Below are 19,397 nucleotides of genomic sequence, written 5' to 3' on the forward strand. Positions count from 1 at the left end.
ACTCAGCAGGATGGGTGATGCTCAAAGCTCCCTCATTAGACAACAGACACGAGAGGTCAGGAAGAAAGCGCTTATAAATTACCGTTTCCTCCAGCTCGGCGCTGCTAGTCGCGCCGCACCGCTCCGCCGGACGCGCCGCACCGCCGCAGGGGCGCAGCGGCGCGCAGGCACCGCGGCCAGCGGACGCAGGTACCGGCGCCTCCCGGGCGGGAGGGCGGGCGGGCGGCGGGGCTGCCGCTGCTGCCGCTGCCGCTGCCGCCGCTGAGGTGGTGGCGGCGGCGGGGCCGGCGCGGATCGCCCTGGATCCCCCCCTCTCTGCGAACAAAGGGGCGGCCGCTCCGCGCCCAGCGGAGCCGAACCGAGCCGGGCCGGTGGCGGCGGCATCGTCGTCCCTTTGTCCGCCCCGGCTCGGGGTGCCCCGCGGGCGCGCTTTCCCTTCCCCCCCTTACGTTTATTTGTTAATTCATCCTTCTCCTTCCAGCCCCCTCCTCCCCAGCTTTCCCATTACCCCGCCGGGGTTTTTGCTCCCCGGCGATTATTTACCCCACACCTCCCCCCACCTTGCGTTAACTTTTTTTGGCGATAACAGTTCTCAGCAGTTCCCCGTTGCTGGCGGCCCTCCAGCACATCTAGGGCGCACGCTTCTCTCCCCGGCTATTTTTGTCCATTTTCTCCCTCCTTCCCACCCCTCCCCGCCGTGTTTTCTCTGGCTGCCGTGCGCTAACCTCGAGTGAAGAGGCTGGTACGGGCAATGCTACATCTGATGCTAATGGGCCTACCTGGTGGGTAATAACGCTGCTGCTGCTTTCTTGCTGTTTCCCTCGTTTTCCTTTTTATTCCCTTCGTTTTCCATTTATTTGGTTGGTTTGATGCTGAAATCAAAGTTGTGATTGGGGCTTGGAAATAAAATGCAGGGACTGCACAGAGCAGGTTACTGAGCTCAGCGTGGTGTGAAGGGGTGATAATTTTGGGTTCGTCTGGGGGTAACTTGTATCCGAAATTCACCCGCTGGCTTTAAGATAATGAATGCCCATCGCTGCCTGAATATTGTACCAGGCACTACGTGGGAGGACTCACAAGGTTTCCATATAAGAACATGGGAGAATTTATTTCACCCAGGCGAAGAAATGTGCAGAGTATGTGTTATTTATGAAGCTGAAGGCAAGCTGTGTTATCCTTAGGCAGCTCCAAGAGTGACAAAACTTGGTATTTAGAAATTGTAAAAGCTGATTTCTGCTGCTTAGTAAGAGCTGCGTTTAAAGGGAAGTATAGATGAAGAAAAAAAAAAAAAAGGAAAAAAGTAGTGGGAGAGAACCCAGATAAGCACAACTAAATACAACCCCACACGTATTTCAGCACAGTTTGTGCCAAGGTGTAAAGATGGATTTTTTTTTTTTGTTAGTTCCCATTTTTTTAACCGTATTGGGAAAGGCATTAAGAAAATGTGTCGAGAGGAGCTGGTTACGTTGATAGTGCTATTTTGGTAACTACATTTTTTTTTTATTGCTTGCATGTGAAAATGTTTTGAGTTTTGGACTAGGAAAACAGTGAGGCAGCCCTGACAGGGGCATATGTCATCAGCTGTGTAATTTGGGGCTCAGATGACAGTTGCTACTGGTTTAGATTTTATGAGTTTAGGTTTGAGGGTAAATCAGCCCGTTAAAACCTGCTGCGGTGGAATTTGGAGGGGAGAGGCTTTGGTGAAAACTCTGATGGTTGTTGACAGCGGGCTCTTTACCTCTGGGTCCACATTCAGGAGAGCTGACTGCTGTGTTACCGAAAGGTTTCCCCGAAGGTTATTGGGGGGGGGGGGGGTTAAAGCAAAATGTGTGAGCAGCTGAGGCAGCCAGCAGCATGACAGTGTCCCTTGCCTGGACTAAGTCAAGGCTGAAGCACGAGTGTGAAGAGAGAATGGCTGTGTTGCCTGGTTAAACTGACACTGGAAACTTTATTTTTGGCACTTTCAGAGACAGTATCTTCGTGCTGCTTCTTCAACTGTCTCTTATCTGCTTTGCATGTTCTTTGTTTTTTTTTTCTTCCCCCCTGTATTTGCCTTTCACCTCTGTCCCTCCCTGTTCCCACCTCTCACGCTTTGGGCTGTGCTAAGGAAGCTCCCACTGGAGGGCGACAGACAGACACCTTTACCGCTCCTTAGGTGCTGCCCGGGCAGGGCGGGACCCCGACCCCGGGGCCGGGAGAGAAAAGGCCGCTTCTTGCTGTCATTTATTAACCTGCTTCTTTCACCGTGCGCTGTGAGGGTTATTTTCTGTCATACTTCGCAAAAGACAGGAGATTTCAGGTGGCACCGTGATACCTGGAGGCCCCAAGAAGGTGGTTGCGTGCTCGGGGATGCTAAATCAAAATCCTAGGGCATTTGGCTTGTTTGCTTAGGAATCTTGTTCTGGAGTCCAGTAGAAACTGGGAATCTTTCAAATGCTACTGACTTTTGTTTTATTTTGCTGTAACCAGGAGCTAAATTTGGCGTTCAGCTCTTTGTTGGTAGTCCCTAACGTGTAGGTTTTGGGTTGCCTGGTGCTTTCATGTCAGAGGTGAAATGTTGAGGCTATAGCAGGAGGCTTCAGTCAGTGTGAAATGCTGTCAGAGAAGAGGTTATATTGCCTGGGAAAACTAGGAAGACACTTTAGATTGGCTTGCTCTTGCCGCAGAGTGCTTGGGAAACCTGTGCCTGAGCAGAGACCTGTTTGTAAAGCCTCAGTGAGGATCTTGTCTTACAGCTAATCATTGCTAGTATTTCAGTGAGGGTTTTTTTAATCAATACTCTTAGCGTATCTTAGTGGCTTCCAGCCAGGTCTTATGGGCTGGATGTTTCCAAAAAGACTCTCGGGTGCTTTCAACAGGCTGCCATGTTTCCCAGGCAGTGATGCTCCCAGGATTTTCATCAGTGCACCTCAAGACTTAGTGGCAACCCTCTATTATTTTAATTTTGCCCTTTCTAGGTTTTCCAGTGCCCCGTAGTTTTGCCTCAGTGGGTAACGGGGCAACATTGCCCCAATGCCCCAATGGCAGTGTTGCCAGTTCCACCAGTAAGGGGAGTCAGCAGTGGTGCCCTGCCTGGGGTTTTAACCATGCTGGCAAGCAACTCTGAAAAGATAATGCTGATTAGTTTCTTTTAAATTTAACCATATTGCAACACATAGAAATGGATGGGAAAGCACTGGTAGTTAAAGCCTTTTGTAAGTAATGCTTATTTGATTGGTCATATGAATAAATTGTAGATCATTTAAGTGAAGCTTTGAATAGATTACTCAGTAGGATTAGTGCCTTTGACTTCTTTCATCGCTAACTTAATTTACATGACCAGAATGGATCAGGGTTATGTTTTTTAAAGTAATCCTGAGTCTACTTCAGTAAGAGCTCTATACACAGAACTCAAGTTTATTCTAGTGCTACTCTGAGCGTGCAGCTTGCAGGATTGGGTCCTTGGCATTTGGAAGAAAAGGATGAGAATGCAGTGATTTAATATTTGTTGAATTTCTTCCATACATGCATATTTACTTGAATCCTCAGCTGTTGCAGTGCCATGGATTTAATTGATTTGTGCAGGCTGAGTGTCATCCCAAGGCACTACCCTTTGGTTACATAGTAGCTAATATTGATATAAGGTAATGCAGTAGAAATTAAGTGAAACTTCTGCTCTTTGTTGTCCTTTTTTCCCCAAAAACCTAGTGTTGGAAGGGCTGCTGTGCTGCCAGTCTGTGACACCATGTGAAACCATGGCTGGTGTCCTACAGCATCTTCTGTATTTCTATCAGTCTCTCTTTCTTCAGTGTGTCTACATTTACAGCAGCCCTAAACCCTGCTCCAAGAGCGTCCACCAAACCCACGAGCTATGCTGGTGGAAGGGGAACGTGAATCAAATGCCACCAAGCTTTGGGTGGGAGGCAGCGGGGTGGGAAGCCCGTGGCTGTTAAGGCCCATCGGCTCTTGGGAAGGTTTGTGCATTTTAGCAGTTACTGGGTTTCCTGTTGTGGTTCTCTGTCGCTCGGCGTTGTCGCAGCCTCGAAGGATGCCTTCACTGCTGTGGTTGCCCAACCTGAGCTTGAATGCAGCCAGTGCATGGAAAAACCACGGTGCCATGCCGTGCCCTAACACAGCAGGAGTGCCCTGCTCCAGGGTGTTGGTGCAGGTCGGCTGTCCACGGGTAGGAGAGCAACCCGTACGCTGAGCCATGGGGTTATCAGTAAGCTGGAATGTAGTTAAAAGTTCATTTTTTTGTTTCATTTTTTTGCTTCAGATCACGTGGCATTTGCATTTTATTTCACTGCTCTACTGTAATTTTCTTGCTTTTTAGATAGTGTAGGCAAATCTTTTGCAATATTTTACATGGGATGAAGCACGTGAGAAATTATATCCTGTTTTGGCATTGGTACTATGTTCAGTGTCTTGATGTTCTTCAAGTATAAGATCATACTGATGAAATTAAGAAAATATGATGCATGATAACATTGAAACATGTCTGACTTATCTTGCTAGACCTATTTTTTCCTTTAAAATATTTTTCCCTTTTCTTTTTCTCTTTTTTTTTTCCCAAACAGGAAGAGAAAATACATTCAGGAGAGACTCTACTTCATGTAAGTGTTATTTATGCTTGTTTATGAAATTACAAAAGGCTTATAAAGCTCATTAAAACGTTCAAATACTGAACACTTACCATCTGTTTATAGAAACCAAGTATAGAGCATGTAAAAATAGACTGTAGTTATACAGCAATAATGCTCAGCAACTGTTATCTTAAACCTATCTATGCAGTTCTTCTGTGCATATCACTGCAGAATTTAGAAACCATTGCAAAGCACTTCGCAGACATTTAAGTAGCATGTCCATAAAGTTGGTGTGTAAATCCCAGAGGGATAATGTTAAATTGGTTTGCCCGAAGCAGAGGAGACCCATAAGTGAGAACTTGATTTTAGCACCCCAGAGTCCTTGATTCCCAAACCCTGTGACAAAAATCAGCTTTTCTGCCTTGGATCCTACAGAATCCAAGTTCTGCCTATAGAGCCATTTGTTTGTGTGCACGTGTACTAGTGTGTGCCTGTATACATGTGGGTAAGAGAGAGTGTGTATACGTGTATTTGGCCTTAAATAGCCTATAGTTATTTCAGGCCTTTTCTACAACCTATGGTGATACCCATTAAAGCAAGAGTAGATGCCAGCAGCCATTGGTGAATACTCTTGCAAATGTTTTGTGAAAGCATTTGGTTCCAACCTGGCTGCTCTGTCAGGGGGAGCCTGGTAAAGTGTTCATCATGGGACCGAGAAAGCTGTTATGTCTTAAAAATACAACAGGCTTTTTTTTGCCACCCCATCTAGTGACCTGGTTTTTTTGCAGATCTCAGATTTGAAAACTGTTGAGTAGTATAGGAAGCTCTGCTCTGGTATTTCTTCCTAGTAAATAAATCTGATTCAATGTTTTAAGCGGCTGCATAGATGAAGACTATCGTTGCCTTTATGCAAAATTAGCTTAGCAAGGAAAAAGACTGCATTGTTCCCAATGCAGGGCCCGCTTTGCATAACTTCCAAGCATGTACTGTGTCCAGTGGCATGGCAAGCCCACGAGCACTCCCCTCGGGCTGATTTTCCATAAGTCAACATTTTTTTTTATTATTATTTTATAAATAACATGTATCTCAGAATTGCAGCACTCCATTATGCTTGCGTAGCAACTGCTGGTTAATATGTAGCAAAACGCCGTGTGGTAACAAATGTTTTTTTGCTATTGTTGAGCTGGAATGTTAGCTCAGCTTCTAGATAAACCTGGCTTGCGCAAGGCGTCCCGGTAGACCATGACTTCTGTGGCTTGTACAGTAGTTCTGTAGGCAACCGTGTTCTGCTCTTCCTCTCCCCTGTGCTTCCCTTCATCCTCCACATGAACGAGGGGTGGGCTTAGGTAAAGGCAGGGAACTGGCAGCCCTTTGCATCCCACAAAGCACCAGCATGGGGTTTATATTACGCCTGTTGCTAGTCAAGCATCTGTTAAAAAAACTCTTTATTCTGGTTGTGTTGCTAGCAGAAACACTGTAAGATGCTTTATTTAATAGCTTTAAACCATAAGTGTTCTTTGGCTGGTTTTATGTATATCATAAGACACTCTTTCAAAAAAAAAAACAAACTAAAAATCCGGTAGTAAGTGAAGGATACCCCACAAAGGATTAAAGAATCCTCCTTCCCTGCTGCTGGGAATCCTAGCTGAGACTAGGTTAAGCATTTGTATCTTTGAGAAGGTACATCATCATTTTTAAAAGGTAACGGAGAAGGAAAAAATCCAAAAGCTTTTTGAGTGTGACCATTTTCAACATTTGTAGCTCATTATTATTTCATTCTAGTGTAGGAAGTTCAAATGTCTTGAAAATCCTGTGAAGCACAGGCTTCTCAGATATTATAAATGGGAAATAGTGCAACAAAAACACCTTTAAGAGAAGAAGCTCGCAAATAGAGAAGAACTCAAACAGACAAACCCTGCAGCAGTGACTGTGTGGTGTCTGGAAACTGCAGAATAAGCCTGCAGTGCAGATCTGAAGAGTTTTGCCTGGAGACTGCAGTATCACAAAGAAGGAATCGGGAATTCTTAGCTCCAATAGATACACTCCAAAATGAGTAATGAAAAGTCAGTGGTCCAGAGGCCATTTGCGGTGCAGCCTTCCATCACCTGCTGTGGCTTTTCAACAGCTAACGGCAAGCTTTGAGCATCAGAGCCTCTCTCTTCTGGTTCTGTGCATGAAATATTATGACTTTGACTCGATAACTCTATTTGTGCCTGTCTGTGCGTTGGCTCCCCTTGGCTTCTTCGACTGTGTGAGTTTCCAAAGAAGAGTTAAACTCCAGGGAAAGGAGTAGTGAGGCTATAACGAAATGGCAGGATGGTGAAGCATCCAGGGCAGGGATCTCTCCCAGGCCCTATTCAGAGGGGCTTGACTCCTGTGGCAGCGAGTGCTCGGTGGGGCTTAACCCCTCAGACTCTGACTTGGACCGATCACTGTGACAGGAGGTGACCACTTTGAGAAAGGGTTCTTTGTGATAGTAACCAGCCATATGTAGTTGTAATGATAAGAAAGGGACCATCTTATTGTAGTCACTTTGCGACAAATACTACCACAATTCATTACTTTCCATCAGTGCCTCATCCTATGGAGGAATCACCACTGCCCATCTACATTGAGGAGGGGACAGAAGTCCCGATTGGTGAGTGCAGTTGGGATGGGATTTGTTTAAGGGAGGGTATAACGGTACTTGGGGTTTATATTCCTCACGTTTGTGTGTACCCATTTGTCATTGAAAACTGTAAGGTCTGTTGCAAATGTGTGGGGGTTTTTATTTTATTTTCTTCTTTATTTTCTATTAAGAGCTCCTGAAGGTTGTTAAAATACTGCTAGAGTTGGTTTTCAGCTAATCATAAATCAAAGTACATAATTTATGCAGTGACACTGAAAGCTTCTATGCAGGATGTCTTAATACAAGGCTGAGGAAGACCATGAGTATCACAAGAGGTAGTTCCCACTTTGGCCTTTGATCTCGATGTTCTGCTACTCAGAATAATCTGAGCTCTGGGTCAGCATTTTTTTTTTCTTGCTGACACTCTCATGCCCGGCACCCAACAGACTCACATTGCACACACCACTGAATAGCCAGAATAGAGTCAGAGAGGTTTACCATTACCTGACATACACATTGGGGCGCTGCACACTCCCATTTCTGGGCTCTGGTGTAGATGTATTGTCTACATGGATATATAGGTTGAGTGTTTTCTTGGGTTTTTTTAAATAGAAAAGCGGTCTTTAAGATAACTCATAAAGAACAAGGCAAAAAGATAAGTAGGTTGGACTGTGGTGATCTCCTTGGACAGTAGAAAGCTATGATGGCAAAATTTCCCAGAGCTCCTTCCTCATACAACCTGTTCTGGATTGCATACAGTAAGTGTGCCTTAGCTATCACCTTGGGAGTCTACCTTGTTGAGCAGATGTGTCTCTTCAAACAACTTTTTCTTATTATATATCCTGAATTTTTCCATTCCTAAATTCAAGCAGTTACTTCTTGTCCTACTATCTTTTGAGCTAGATTAATTACCTTCCTCTACACACAGTACCTTGAAGGTATTTATAGCTGGATCTCAGCCCAGGAGTCTTCTCATTTATAGAACATATTAATTTTAGCACTGCTACTTTCTCCTTAGATCACTTTTATTGTCCTTATTTGTATTTCCTTTAATTTCTCTATCTCCTTTCTAATCTGTGGAGACTTGAACAGGTCATAATTTGTTCACTGTGGTTGTTTTGACACAGCATTATGCTTTAGATTTCCATGTCATCCCTTCCCATGTACACATACAGAAATAGCTTAGCCTTTGACCCTTCTGCATCAATCAGTAGCACCACACAGAGAAACTCTATTACTTGGCTAGTCTTACCTGCAATCACCTTTAGGTCTTTCTTGGATTCACAGCTTTGCTAGCTGCTCCTCAAGCAATGTCACGGCTCTCCTGAGATGTAGGGCTTTATACTTCCTAGCACTAAATCCCCATCCCATTGCATGTCACTCACTTATTTTATCCATGAATTACTTAAGACAGTATGCCTTTGTTTGTTTTAATGCCCTGGGATTTTATCATTAACATAGAAGTTCTTACTGTTTTATATAAACAAAGACATACTGTATATAGAGCAAATAAGTACTTATGATTTTATATTTTGATACCTATTACAGCTGTCTTCTGCATGTTAGTATGGACTCCTTTCTCAGCTTCATCATTCTTGTTTATATACCTTCCCTAACCTTTCCTTCCTCTAGTTAAAAAAGTTTATTATGTAAAAACTGACAGGTTTAGCCTTCTGCTTGTTTTCATTTGTACCTTTTCTCGTTATAGAATTAGCATCTTGCTTCTGTATGTCTTCCATGCATGGCATGATGTGGTCTTTCCCGCAGCAGATCATCTTTTCCTCATCTCCTCTGGGGTTGTAGTGCTCAACATCAGTCCCTTCTTGTAGAACTGTTAAGGCCAAGTTCTGTCGTGGCCCCTGGTATTTCATCTTATCTTTCCCACTGCACTGAGGAAACCTGGACTGCCAAGATCGTGGCACCTGCACCAAGAAAAACACTGTAAGGCTGATGAGTCACAGAACTGATCGACCAACCAACCAAAAAAAGCCCCAACTATGAGTGGAAAGCTTTTTAGAGGTTGTTTGTTCAGTGCCGTCTTGAAGCAGGTTTGTTGGATTAGGCTCTGAAATGCAGCACTGGCTGTGAAATGGCCAAATTGGGTTGGAGAGGGCAAAATGTTTACTTATTCTAAATAAGTATCTGGACTGTCAATACAGCAAGCTGTGGTTGATGGGCAATGAGTGGAAAAAGTAAATGATGCAGAGATGAGGGCAAACCACAAGCTCCGAGTTTGGTATTTGAATGTCTGGCGTGGGTCAGGGCTTTAGATGCAGTATAAATAATCAGTATAAACCATCAAGCTAGGAAGTCAGCTGCAAAATTCTGATCTGGGTCTGGGTCTTAGTATTGACCCTGCTTTCCATTGAGCTTACCAGCATGGTCCAGGTCCAGTGTGCCCATTTGCACCCGTACAGACACTAATATCAATGAAACAAAGTCCTGTCTGCATTTAGACTCGAGAAGAATAACACAAAGTGCAATTGTTAAAACATTTAATTCAACACAGACATCATTTACTTTAAAAAGGTTGTTTAGAGAACTTAGATTATTTCATAATAACATTTTGATTGTTATATGGTGTGCGTACTGTTCTGGCCCAGGCCTGACTGGTGGTGGTAGATTGCTTTGTAGCTTCTGCATTGAAAAAATAGAGAAATCAGCAGGTTTTTCAGAGTCTAAATTTAACAGCGCTAATTATTTCAAGCAATTTAAAAAAGAACATAAATCTCACTTGTTTATTACAGCTCCTTCATGAAAACAGCAGCTATGAATAATACTCAATAATGAAAATCTAGCTAACACTGTCATGAATTAGCCAACAAGAGAATGAATATTTGGGATCTGGACAAGGGCAGCATTTGCTTCTCTGATGAGAGGGTCTTTGCATTGAGGAGAAGGTGTTATTATCTAAACACTGTTTTTATCTCCTTGGGTGAAATGAAGACTTTGACATTTCTGCATAGATGAATATGACTTTTGATTGGAAAAAGGCCTGGGCTCTGCTTAGTTTTTATGTACTTTTGCCCTTTTTATGTACTTCTCCCCAGAGGAATGTAGGTGAGGGAGATGCAACCAATGTTTGAATAAACCAAAGAAATTTCTGAGGAGATGGAGAATATCTTGTGACCACTAGCAAAGAACCTACAGAGTAGCAGTGAAAGAAAGGTCATATGTTGGCAGTCTTGGTTCAGGCACAATTTCAGCTGTCTCCCATACGAGTAAACAGTTCAGGAGATTCCAAGTGAGGAAATAAGCAGAGCAGGTCCTTATTCACCATCACTCTTCATGCTAAGGGTCCTGTTGTGTTAAACACTGAAGAGAACACCTGAGGCCACACAGTCCAAATTTACGTTTTGTAAAGCACAAACACAAGGAACAAAATATTTGTATTGGCAGTCATTGCATTTGGGCTATACAGGACACCACCGAGGGAATAATTGCCTCCTCAGGGATCAGGGAGCAATAGAGCTGTAGGCTGAGATGTTTGTTTATGTTCTCCTTCCAAGTCACATTTTGGGATGTTAATGTGAAATTAGCTCAAAGACATACAAATCCAGGATCTAATTCTGAACTGATTTATTCCAGTTTGTTGATTCCAGTAGCATTGCTATTGCTTTATCATTGTGTAAATAATGTCAGAAGTGAGATCTCCTTGTTCAGGAATCAGTCCTGCTGACTTTGAAATCCATGGCACTTCCACTGTAGCTCTGAGTCCCTGTGTGGGTGAAATCCCAATGGTCCACTTCCATCTTACTGATCCACTTTTGCTAATGAATAGCACTGCCTTCAGTGGACTTGTGTCAAATGTGTACAAGTGTTACATAGACCTTGCCTGTACAGGGTTTTTACCCCCATTAAATCATCTCGGTATGGTGGAAAGCTCCATTAGCCCTCTGGAGTCATGTTCTCTTGATCATATTCGCAAGTCATGGTGCAGCCTGGGCTCCTTTGAGTAATCTTGATTACCGGAGAAGAATTTTCTTATAATCGCACACAGTTTCTTTTGCTACTACTCAGTCCCTGATTTTAAGTATCTCTAGTGCCTTCTCCCTGATAAAAACTGGAGATTTTTGCTCTTGGGCAAACTCACCAAAAGACAGATGCTCTGTTACTTCTTATGTCTCTTTTGATAAGAGAGTTAAAGCTCTTTTTTAAGCCGTGTGACCATAGAAAGTGCCCCTTTTCCAGACAGGAAGAGTATTTGTCACCCTACAGAGAGCTGGCTCTGTGTCTCTCTTGGAGGTTGCCTTCCCTTGCAAGAGAAGAAAACCGTTTCTGTTGCACATGCTAAGGTTTGCTCTTTCATGGGGTGCTGGCACACAGAAAGCTTGATTTTTGCCAGGTACTGAGTGCCTTCTGCAAGGTGTTGAGTGCCCTCCTATCCTTTGCAGCCAAAAAGGATTTGATTGCTCTTGGCATCAGGCAGATCTGGACCCAGAAGACCACAGGTAGTATTTACCAATTATTTATGTGCTTTCGCATGCCAGAGTTTGTCTGAATTGATTTTTGTAGCACACAAGAAATTTCAGGCGTTAATGACACTTGCCTGCCACTAAAAACATTTTTTTAAAATAATAATAATACAATAATAAGCATGACATTTATTGCACTGCCGTGGGGAAATTAAAAACCCCCAAAATTAACTACAGTCCAAGTAACTATTAGCTCTTCAGAGCTAATGTGTGAGTTATACACCCTGAATGAGCACCATATGCCAATTCATTGTGGCACAGTGAGTCACAGGACACATTGTGGAAAACAATAATTGCTTGGCATGCACTGGAGCACTCAGTAGGGTTTTTTGTTTGGTTTTTTTAAAGGAATATGTTTTAATCTGACAATAAAATGAGTATTGTGTGATATGCTGCCACCAGGGACTGTTGATTATTTTGTACTTACCTGGAGCTTACCCATTTGTCACTCACCTCACACCCCCTCAGTACCTTTTGCATTCCAACTGCTTGTATTGTATGTGTGCAGCACTAGATTATGAAGATTGAGCCTTCCATTTGGTACTGTCTCTTGCCATTTTGTGTTAATCCTCTTCTCCCTTTTCCTCCTCATCTTCTTTCTATGTCAGATAGAGAAACTGAGATTGTTTATGTGGAAAAAAAGTTTGCGCTGAGAGGAGTGAAGCAATGGGATGGGTTTGCACAGAGACTGTATGGTCTCCACACTGAGATTTTCAGAGGTTGACCAGATAATGCCATCAGCAAACCAGTCTGATTTTGATGTTGGCCCTTCTTTGAGCAAGAAGCTGGACTTACATGACCTCCAGAAGTCCCTTTTGACCTGAATTACTTTATGGTTCTGTTTATTATGCAGTTCCTCTTCCGGTTCAGCCATGATGCTGTGAATGTCATTAACTCCTCACTCCCTGTCACTGTTAGTCATTCATACCAGCATAGAACAGGAGTGAACTCCTGAAGGTCAGTGAGGTGACAGTGGTTTTACTCACGTGGGTACAAAATCAAGATTTGTAAGAAGGTGAGATTAGTAGGTGAAATTTGGGTATCTCTGAAGTTACTTGAAATTTTTACCAGGATTTCATTCAAGTTCTCTTCCAATCCTCAATAAGTGCCAAGTGAAGTTATCAGTTGAAGAGTTTGATGCATAATTATGTCAGGACAATAAGTATTTAAAAAGTAAAAATCATCTTTTCCCCCTTTCAGTTACAAATCCCATTCTCTAGCAGCCTTGGAGAGAGCTTTGGGGTGTTTAGGATTTAGTGAGTCACCAACTGCCCTCGCTGTGCCCATTACGTGCTGGTTTCCTCATGTGGCTGTAACCACGTGAGGGAGTTAATGCTGCACAGAGCATCTGCTCCTCAGCTAAACGCCTTCCCAGCCCTGCAGCTGTCTGCCAGGGAGCTTTGGACGTGGAGAGGGGCATCTGTGAGCTCGATTGGGTAGCAAATTTTCGTGGGTTGCCCCATATGCTGGCCAAAAAACACCCTTTGTCAGAATAGTGTTATTTTAACTGTGATGAAAGCAAGCAAAATTGCACTCAGATTCACCACGTCAGCTTAGGGAATTTTCAGCAATTATCTAGCTTTTCTAGGAGGAAAAAAAAAACCAAAATTCCCTTGCTAGGAAAAAGAAATATGAGAATAATTTCATAGGGTTGCTCTTCCAAGTCTGACAAGATAAGGTGCTTTTTCTTGGTATTTCTCCTTTATCAGCAAGAAGTATATTGCTTATGCAAACACCTTATTTTCCATCAGGCTCTATCAAAAGTAAAGTTTACAAATGGGGCTACCATAGTGGATTGTGGAAAGACTTAAACATGACCAACCAAAAGCCTTTGTTATCCCTTTTTATGCAAGGCAAGATTCTAAAATTGAGATTTAACAGGACAGACTTGCTTTCATTGCTGCCCTCCCTTTTCTGTAACCAAATCAATACTCTCTCCTCATACAGATCCTCCATAGGTGATGTAGAGGACTGCTCTTTCAAATGTGAAAAAGGTGTTGTGCCATGTAGAGGAAATGTAGAATGGAAGATGCTGTTGCTTAATAGGGTTGAAGGTCCCCTCTTCTCCACTCTATGCAGTATACAAGCTATAGATTGCAAGTCAAATTTAATAGGAAGATAGTAATCACATGAGGAATTGAAAGCAATACATCAGACTTTGAATCCCCGAGGTTTCTCCTGCAAAACTACCACAAGTTCATGTAGCTTTTGTAGTCACTTAGCAAAATTCAGCGAAGTAAACGAAAGGAAGTCTCTCACTTTCTACCTTTAGTTTACATATGAATTGTTTTTGTTGCTGTCTCAGCTGTTTGTCAGGTGCCCATCGTTTACAGTGGAACTGCAAACAGTTTACCACCTGTCCCTAATTAGCAAATAATGAAAGACAATTGTACTCATGATGAAAACAGCTTTAGATATTAAAGGTTAATGTGCCACGTTGGTATCTAATGTAAGCATGTTCACTGAGGTGAAATTGCACTAAGAGAAATCCTCAACTGTTCAGCTTTGAGCTGGTAACAGGAGTAAGGTGAGTTTACAGTAATCAAGCTAGGGCTATAAAAGCAACCTGCAGTGAAACAATCAGCTGGCATTTGTTTGAAAAGATAAGCGATGGAGAAAAGTACTCAGGCTGTTCCTGTATTGTCATGCTGTATTTGGGGAAGCTTACCTGCAAAAGCCAACAGAGAAAACAAGTACCTGTAGCCAGTGGGATTGACCCTGGTATAAAGGTGGGACTGCAGATGCTTGTTTCTTGTATTGGAGTCAGCCTTTGCTCTTACAGAATTCCCTTTAGAGGCAGCAATTCCAGGGTGAATTCTGTGGGGCTTTTGTCCAAGTAGAGTGTGGGCTCAGGGCTTTGTTCGTGCTTGGTGTGTGCTCTGCACTTTGCAGACTGTGGTATGCAGAAGTGGTTTGTATGTTAGTTTCCTTGGAAAAGTGAAGTATTTGTTCTGGTACTCTTTGGTTTTCATATCTCTTGACATAAAAACGAGCACAGCTCTTGGTCTGTGAAAGCTGATGTTAGAGGCCCTGGCAAAAGTGAACTGAAAATACACCTCTGGTTGGGAACCAGTGTGAATCACATGATATTTAAAAGCATATTGGTTTAGTGGTCAATGCCAAAGGTTTTACTTCCAACTCAGAACTTCAAAGCAGATGAGTAGTGATCAAAAAATTGTGATTTTGATCAAATAATGCCCATTGAGAGCCCTGTAGGTCATAGCAGTATTCCTTCTCAAATGCCCTCCAGGAGCATGGTGAGTGGCTCTGGACAGCCATGGAAGCTGAGAGGACAGAACTGCAGCTGGAGACTGAGCCAAGGCTGTTCTGGGATTAAACAAAACATGCCATTGTCCAGCCGTGCAAGCCAGCACCTGGCACCAGCTGCATGAAAGCAAATAAATATCATAGTGTCTACAGAGCTTCGCCTTTTTTGTGTGTGTGAAAGTCTACAGTTCACCAACCTGTTTTGCAAAGCTGGGCTCTCAGTGAGCTTGTTCACCAGCTTTGCCACTTCTTCTTTTAGCATATCCTCTGCAGAGCCCCCTCGCGCTGTTCCGCGCTGCTGTATCAGTGGTTTCAATTTCATTTCCTGTGTGAAACTTCATATGCTGAAAGTTTCTGTTCCTTTTTTTTTTTTTTTTACTTGATGGAAAGAAAACAACAACAGTAAATTAAACCTCAGGGTGCTTAGGAAATCTTTGGTGACTGAAGGCCTGGCCGAGCACCCCAGTCACCTGAGTACCCCTGGTTCAGCAGCAAGGGTTGTGTCTCCACATCTTAAAAGATTACAGCTCATTTCCGTCACTGAATCAGATTTTTGCTGATATTTACTGCCAGTGTGGAGGAGAAGTCAAGGCTAAAATCAAAAGTAGCTTGCTCTTGCCATTAAGTTTTAGTGCTCCTGATCCAGCCCTCAGGGCTTTGTAACTGGCTCAGGTTTTATAGCCCTGTAATGGGACTAACGCCGCAGATCGCGTGCGTGTAATAGCTGTTTTCCTGGTACAGGTCAGCTGGCTGTTTTCCACCCACGGTGCCGTGTTGCACAACTCTTCCTTCCATTACTCTATTCTAGAAAAAAAATAAAAATGAGGTGTTATGCACATGGGGCACGGGAACAAAGAAGAAGAAAGGATTGTTCTCTTGCACCGGTGGTGCAGGGATCTAGATTTGTAGGAATAAGTTACTGGGTGACATGTTTAAACAGCTGCCACAGGTGAGATAGAAGTCTGTCCTCAGTTATTAAGTTGAATGGATAGAGGCAATAAAAACACAACTCCAGCTTTGTGTGGAGATGGTCTAGGCAGATAAAGCAACAGCTGATCAAAGCCCTTACTAGCTATGGAAGACTCTACTTGTTTTTCCAAAAACATGTTATCCTTTACATATATCTATTTTTTACTTAGAAAACATACTGAAAAAGTACAGTAATCTTCAATTGCTAGAAAGCCCTGAACATTAACATTGGTAAACTCAGTGAATTTAAGGCCGAATTTGGAATTAGCTGAAAAAAAACCCCCGTGCAAGGGTGAAATGATTTATTCCCCCAGAAAAAATTACTATGAAATAGTGAATTCATACATCTTATTGCACATTTGCTTTAGTAAATGGCTACTTTATTGTTTCTGTTTCCTGCGCTGAGGCACAGCTCGGTTATCGTAGCTTGCAGAGGTTGCTGTCTGACATTATCACGTGTTGTAAGTGCCTTGCAGAAGTGTCACACAGGATCAATACGCCATTAATCACATGCAAAAAATTCAATAGGCACAGTGCTCACCACTGACTGGTCAAGTTCATAAGCTTTGTGAGCTTTAAGGTTTTTGCCTTTTTTTATACCAGGATGAAGGACGTCTCATTGATTTTGGTGTGGTTTATTTGTGGCAATAGAACTAATTTAATTGACACTAAGACTTACTGGAGAATTGCAATCCACTCAAGAGCAGACCTTCAGAATTGAAAAAAAATATGACAGTGCTTGTTCCTTTGGTCAAAAGGTGTAACTGCAGGGTATAAGGTGGTTGAAGAGCCGAGGATGTGCACAGCTCGTTGAATCTTCTTCGACAATACCCGTCTTGCTTGGAAAGCCACACCACGTGGATATACTCCTGCATTTTGTTAAGGGCCCTGTCGTAAGGACAAAGGCCTCAAGAGGCGGTGTCACCCAGTAAATTAATGTTTTTCCACTTTCACACCATGAGAGCTGGTGGAGCAGAGGGAGCAGGCAGGGACGGCAGCGGGGGGCGGGTGCTTCTTTCCAGGCTATTGACAGTCAGGAGGCTGTGAGCTGGCACACCCAGAGGCATTAAATTAGGTCAGCAGTTGGCTTCACGTGAACAAAACCAAGTTTTAACTGGTTGTTCTCCTCCACATAATTACCGATACAGTGTACAAAGGACGAGCAGTTTCCCTTCATTCTTTCTGCCTCTACCAACCCTTGCTTTTATGCTCTCCTTCCCTGTGGTTGTCTTAGCAAGAGTCGCCCCTGGGCGTTCTTCTTTGAGGAGGGGACAGAGCAGGAGGATCATGACTCTCCAGGGCAGGTCACTTGGTTTCTCACTGGGATACAGGAGACGCTGTGCCCACAATGATTTCAGAAGGACAGTTGCAACTGATGTGACTCAGTGTGCCAGTCCCCTACTTCACTGCCTCTCATACTCTTCCTCACTGACCACTGTGGGGGCCAGGGCTGCCCTGAGCCATCTCCCTGGGAATCAGGCTCAATCCCTGAGGCTGGGAAGCATTATTTTTGCTTCAACCTCTGTTTAAGGACAGGGTCATGTTCCCTCTGAAATGCATTGGAGTTTGTGGGTATTAATTTTCCTCCTTTCCACCCCACACAACGGGAAAGGAGTTTTTAATTTCCTCCTATTCTGGGTTTAGTTCTAACTGCTTTGTTCTTTGACATAAATAAGTGGAACAAAATGAGCATCTAGAGTATTACGTGACTGCAGATTTTCTGCTGCTGAAATCTGAGCAAAGATGCAGGATTTTATAACAGCTCAGTGCTGTGACATGGTGCCTATTTGAAGGGCATGAATGGAAACACCAGCAAGAAAAAAGCATGTAGGAAAAAGAGATATCTTTTGTCCAGACCACAACTGATGAAAAAGAAATTGCATTAAGCCCTGGGCTTTCCTTTCAGAGTAGACTCCAGTGTTATAAAGAAGTGCATTTTACTCTTAGAAAATTTTCAATAGCAGATTTTCCAGTCAATCTTAGAAGACTAAAAAAAGCATCATAGTGAAAGAAAAGGAAATGATGAAGGAGCGAGAAGGAGAGATGAAGAAAGTTGAAGGGAAAACTGAGAAAGAAGAAAGCAAAAATGGATAGATGTTTAAATAACCACCTGTACTCAGGCAAACGTAATCAGAAAAAGAGGAGTCCATTAAAAACAGAACAGTGAGCTGTAATTCAGGGAAATTTTAGAGGCACTTTCAAGAAGAAGAGAGGCAGTGTGTGCAGTAAAGGAAGCCATATTATTTTCAGAGAATGTAGGTATCTTGTTCAATGAAGCAGAATGGACTTGGATGTGAGTTAAGGACAATAAGTGAAGTCAGGTGCTCTTTGGGTACTGGTGTGGCCTTGAGGGCTGCCAAACATAAAGGCTTTTTCTCCTGCAGAGCAGAAAGACTTGCACTAAAGCCATAAGTTTGATCAAGGGGCTGTTTATTTTAATCATGTATCGATTGGCTTAACCACACTGCTCCAGGAGGGAGGGAGAGCTGTCAACATCAAGAATTACAGCTTTCAAAGTTCCAAGTAATCCTAGGAAATGAGCCAAACATAATAAATGCAGTTTTATTTGGGACCTGATACTACTACTGTTGAAATCAATAGCAGCTTTTCCATTGCTCTCAATGAGAGTGAAAGCTGTTTATTTGAAGAGCAGCTCTGATCCAGCAATCAGGGCAGCTAATTTTGAAATATTCATGAATATGAATGTAAAATAATAATAATTTGAAAAAGAACCAATCCACGAGTAGATTGGCAGATCTAGAAAAGTTCAGTTTTTAAAGGGAGGTTGACTTCACTTTGCAAGATACAAAACAAAAAATGACAGAAAAATAAGAGAGATGATAATATCTAAAGAGGCAGTGAACTTAAGCAGGGTTAGAAAAATTAATTATAATGTGATAAACTGATGTCTCTCAAAAGTCATTGAGGCAGAAGAGTAGGAAAGAGCACTGAGAAGCTCAAGACATACAGTCTGCACAGGCTGAACTCTAGTAGAGAAGGTTCCTTGCAAGCAAAAGTAGTGGTGATACATATCACACTGCAAAAATAGTCCATACAGGACAGCCATACAGACATTCCTCAGGCAGCATTCCCATCAAGGTCAGAGATACTCTGGATATGTATTGTGCTTTTAGTTTTCTAACAGAAGAAGCTAGAAAAAAAAATGTTCAGTTAGCATGCTAGTCACCACTTCAGTATGTTGAATCTTTGGACAAAGTTCATATGAATTGACCAAAAGAGAAGTGTCTGCTTTGCTGTGGTTTCTGATGTTCAGATGCAAGATAGAGCATGCGTTTTACCATGCCTAAATATTTACACATGTATATCTGTGTGTACAGGCACACTTTGATTTTCCCATTTCCATCAACATTTGGAAAACCACTGTTTGGAAGACTCAGTTTTTAGAGAGTATTAAATGAGGTAGCATCCATGATGGATTTATCCTCAAGGCTCTTCCTGGAAGGTTTTGACATGCGTTGGTCGCTTGTCTCCGGCTGTAAGAAGCTTGGAGCTGAT

The 19,397-nt window shown here is 42.9% G+C and overlaps 1 protein-coding gene across 10 annotated transcripts in view; it reads left to right on the plus strand.

Moving 5' to 3' along the window:
* SLC6A6 (solute carrier family 6 member 6) overlaps nt 1-19,397 on the plus strand; it is an 87,249-nt gene that overhangs the window by 36,254 nt on the left and 31,598 nt on the right. The window contains exons 1-4 of one of the 10 annotated variants that reach the window (XM_027640528.1): nt 117-189; nt 4,557-4,592; nt 7,135-7,200; nt 11,565-11,621. In XM_027640528.1, the coding sequence (XP_027496329.1) occupies nt 7,146-7,200; nt 11,565-11,621 (112 nt within the window). In that variant the 5' untranslated portion in view covers nt 117-189; nt 4,557-4,592; nt 7,135-7,145. Of the gene's footprint in view, nt 1-36; nt 56-105; nt 190-563; nt 783-2,279; nt 2,332-4,556; nt 4,593-7,134; nt 7,201-11,564; nt 11,622-19,397 lie in introns of those variants that run through there. The other 9 variants (XM_027640526.1, XM_027640524.1, XM_027640527.1 and 6 more) reach the window with 9 other exon arrangements.

This window comes from Corapipo altera, unplaced genomic scaffold (assembly GCF_003945725.1).
Source record: "Corapipo altera isolate COAL_440 unplaced genomic scaffold, ASM394572v1 55, whole genome shotgun sequence".
Classification (NCBI taxonomy): domain Eukaryota; kingdom Metazoa; phylum Chordata; class Aves; order Passeriformes; family Pipridae; genus Corapipo; species Corapipo altera.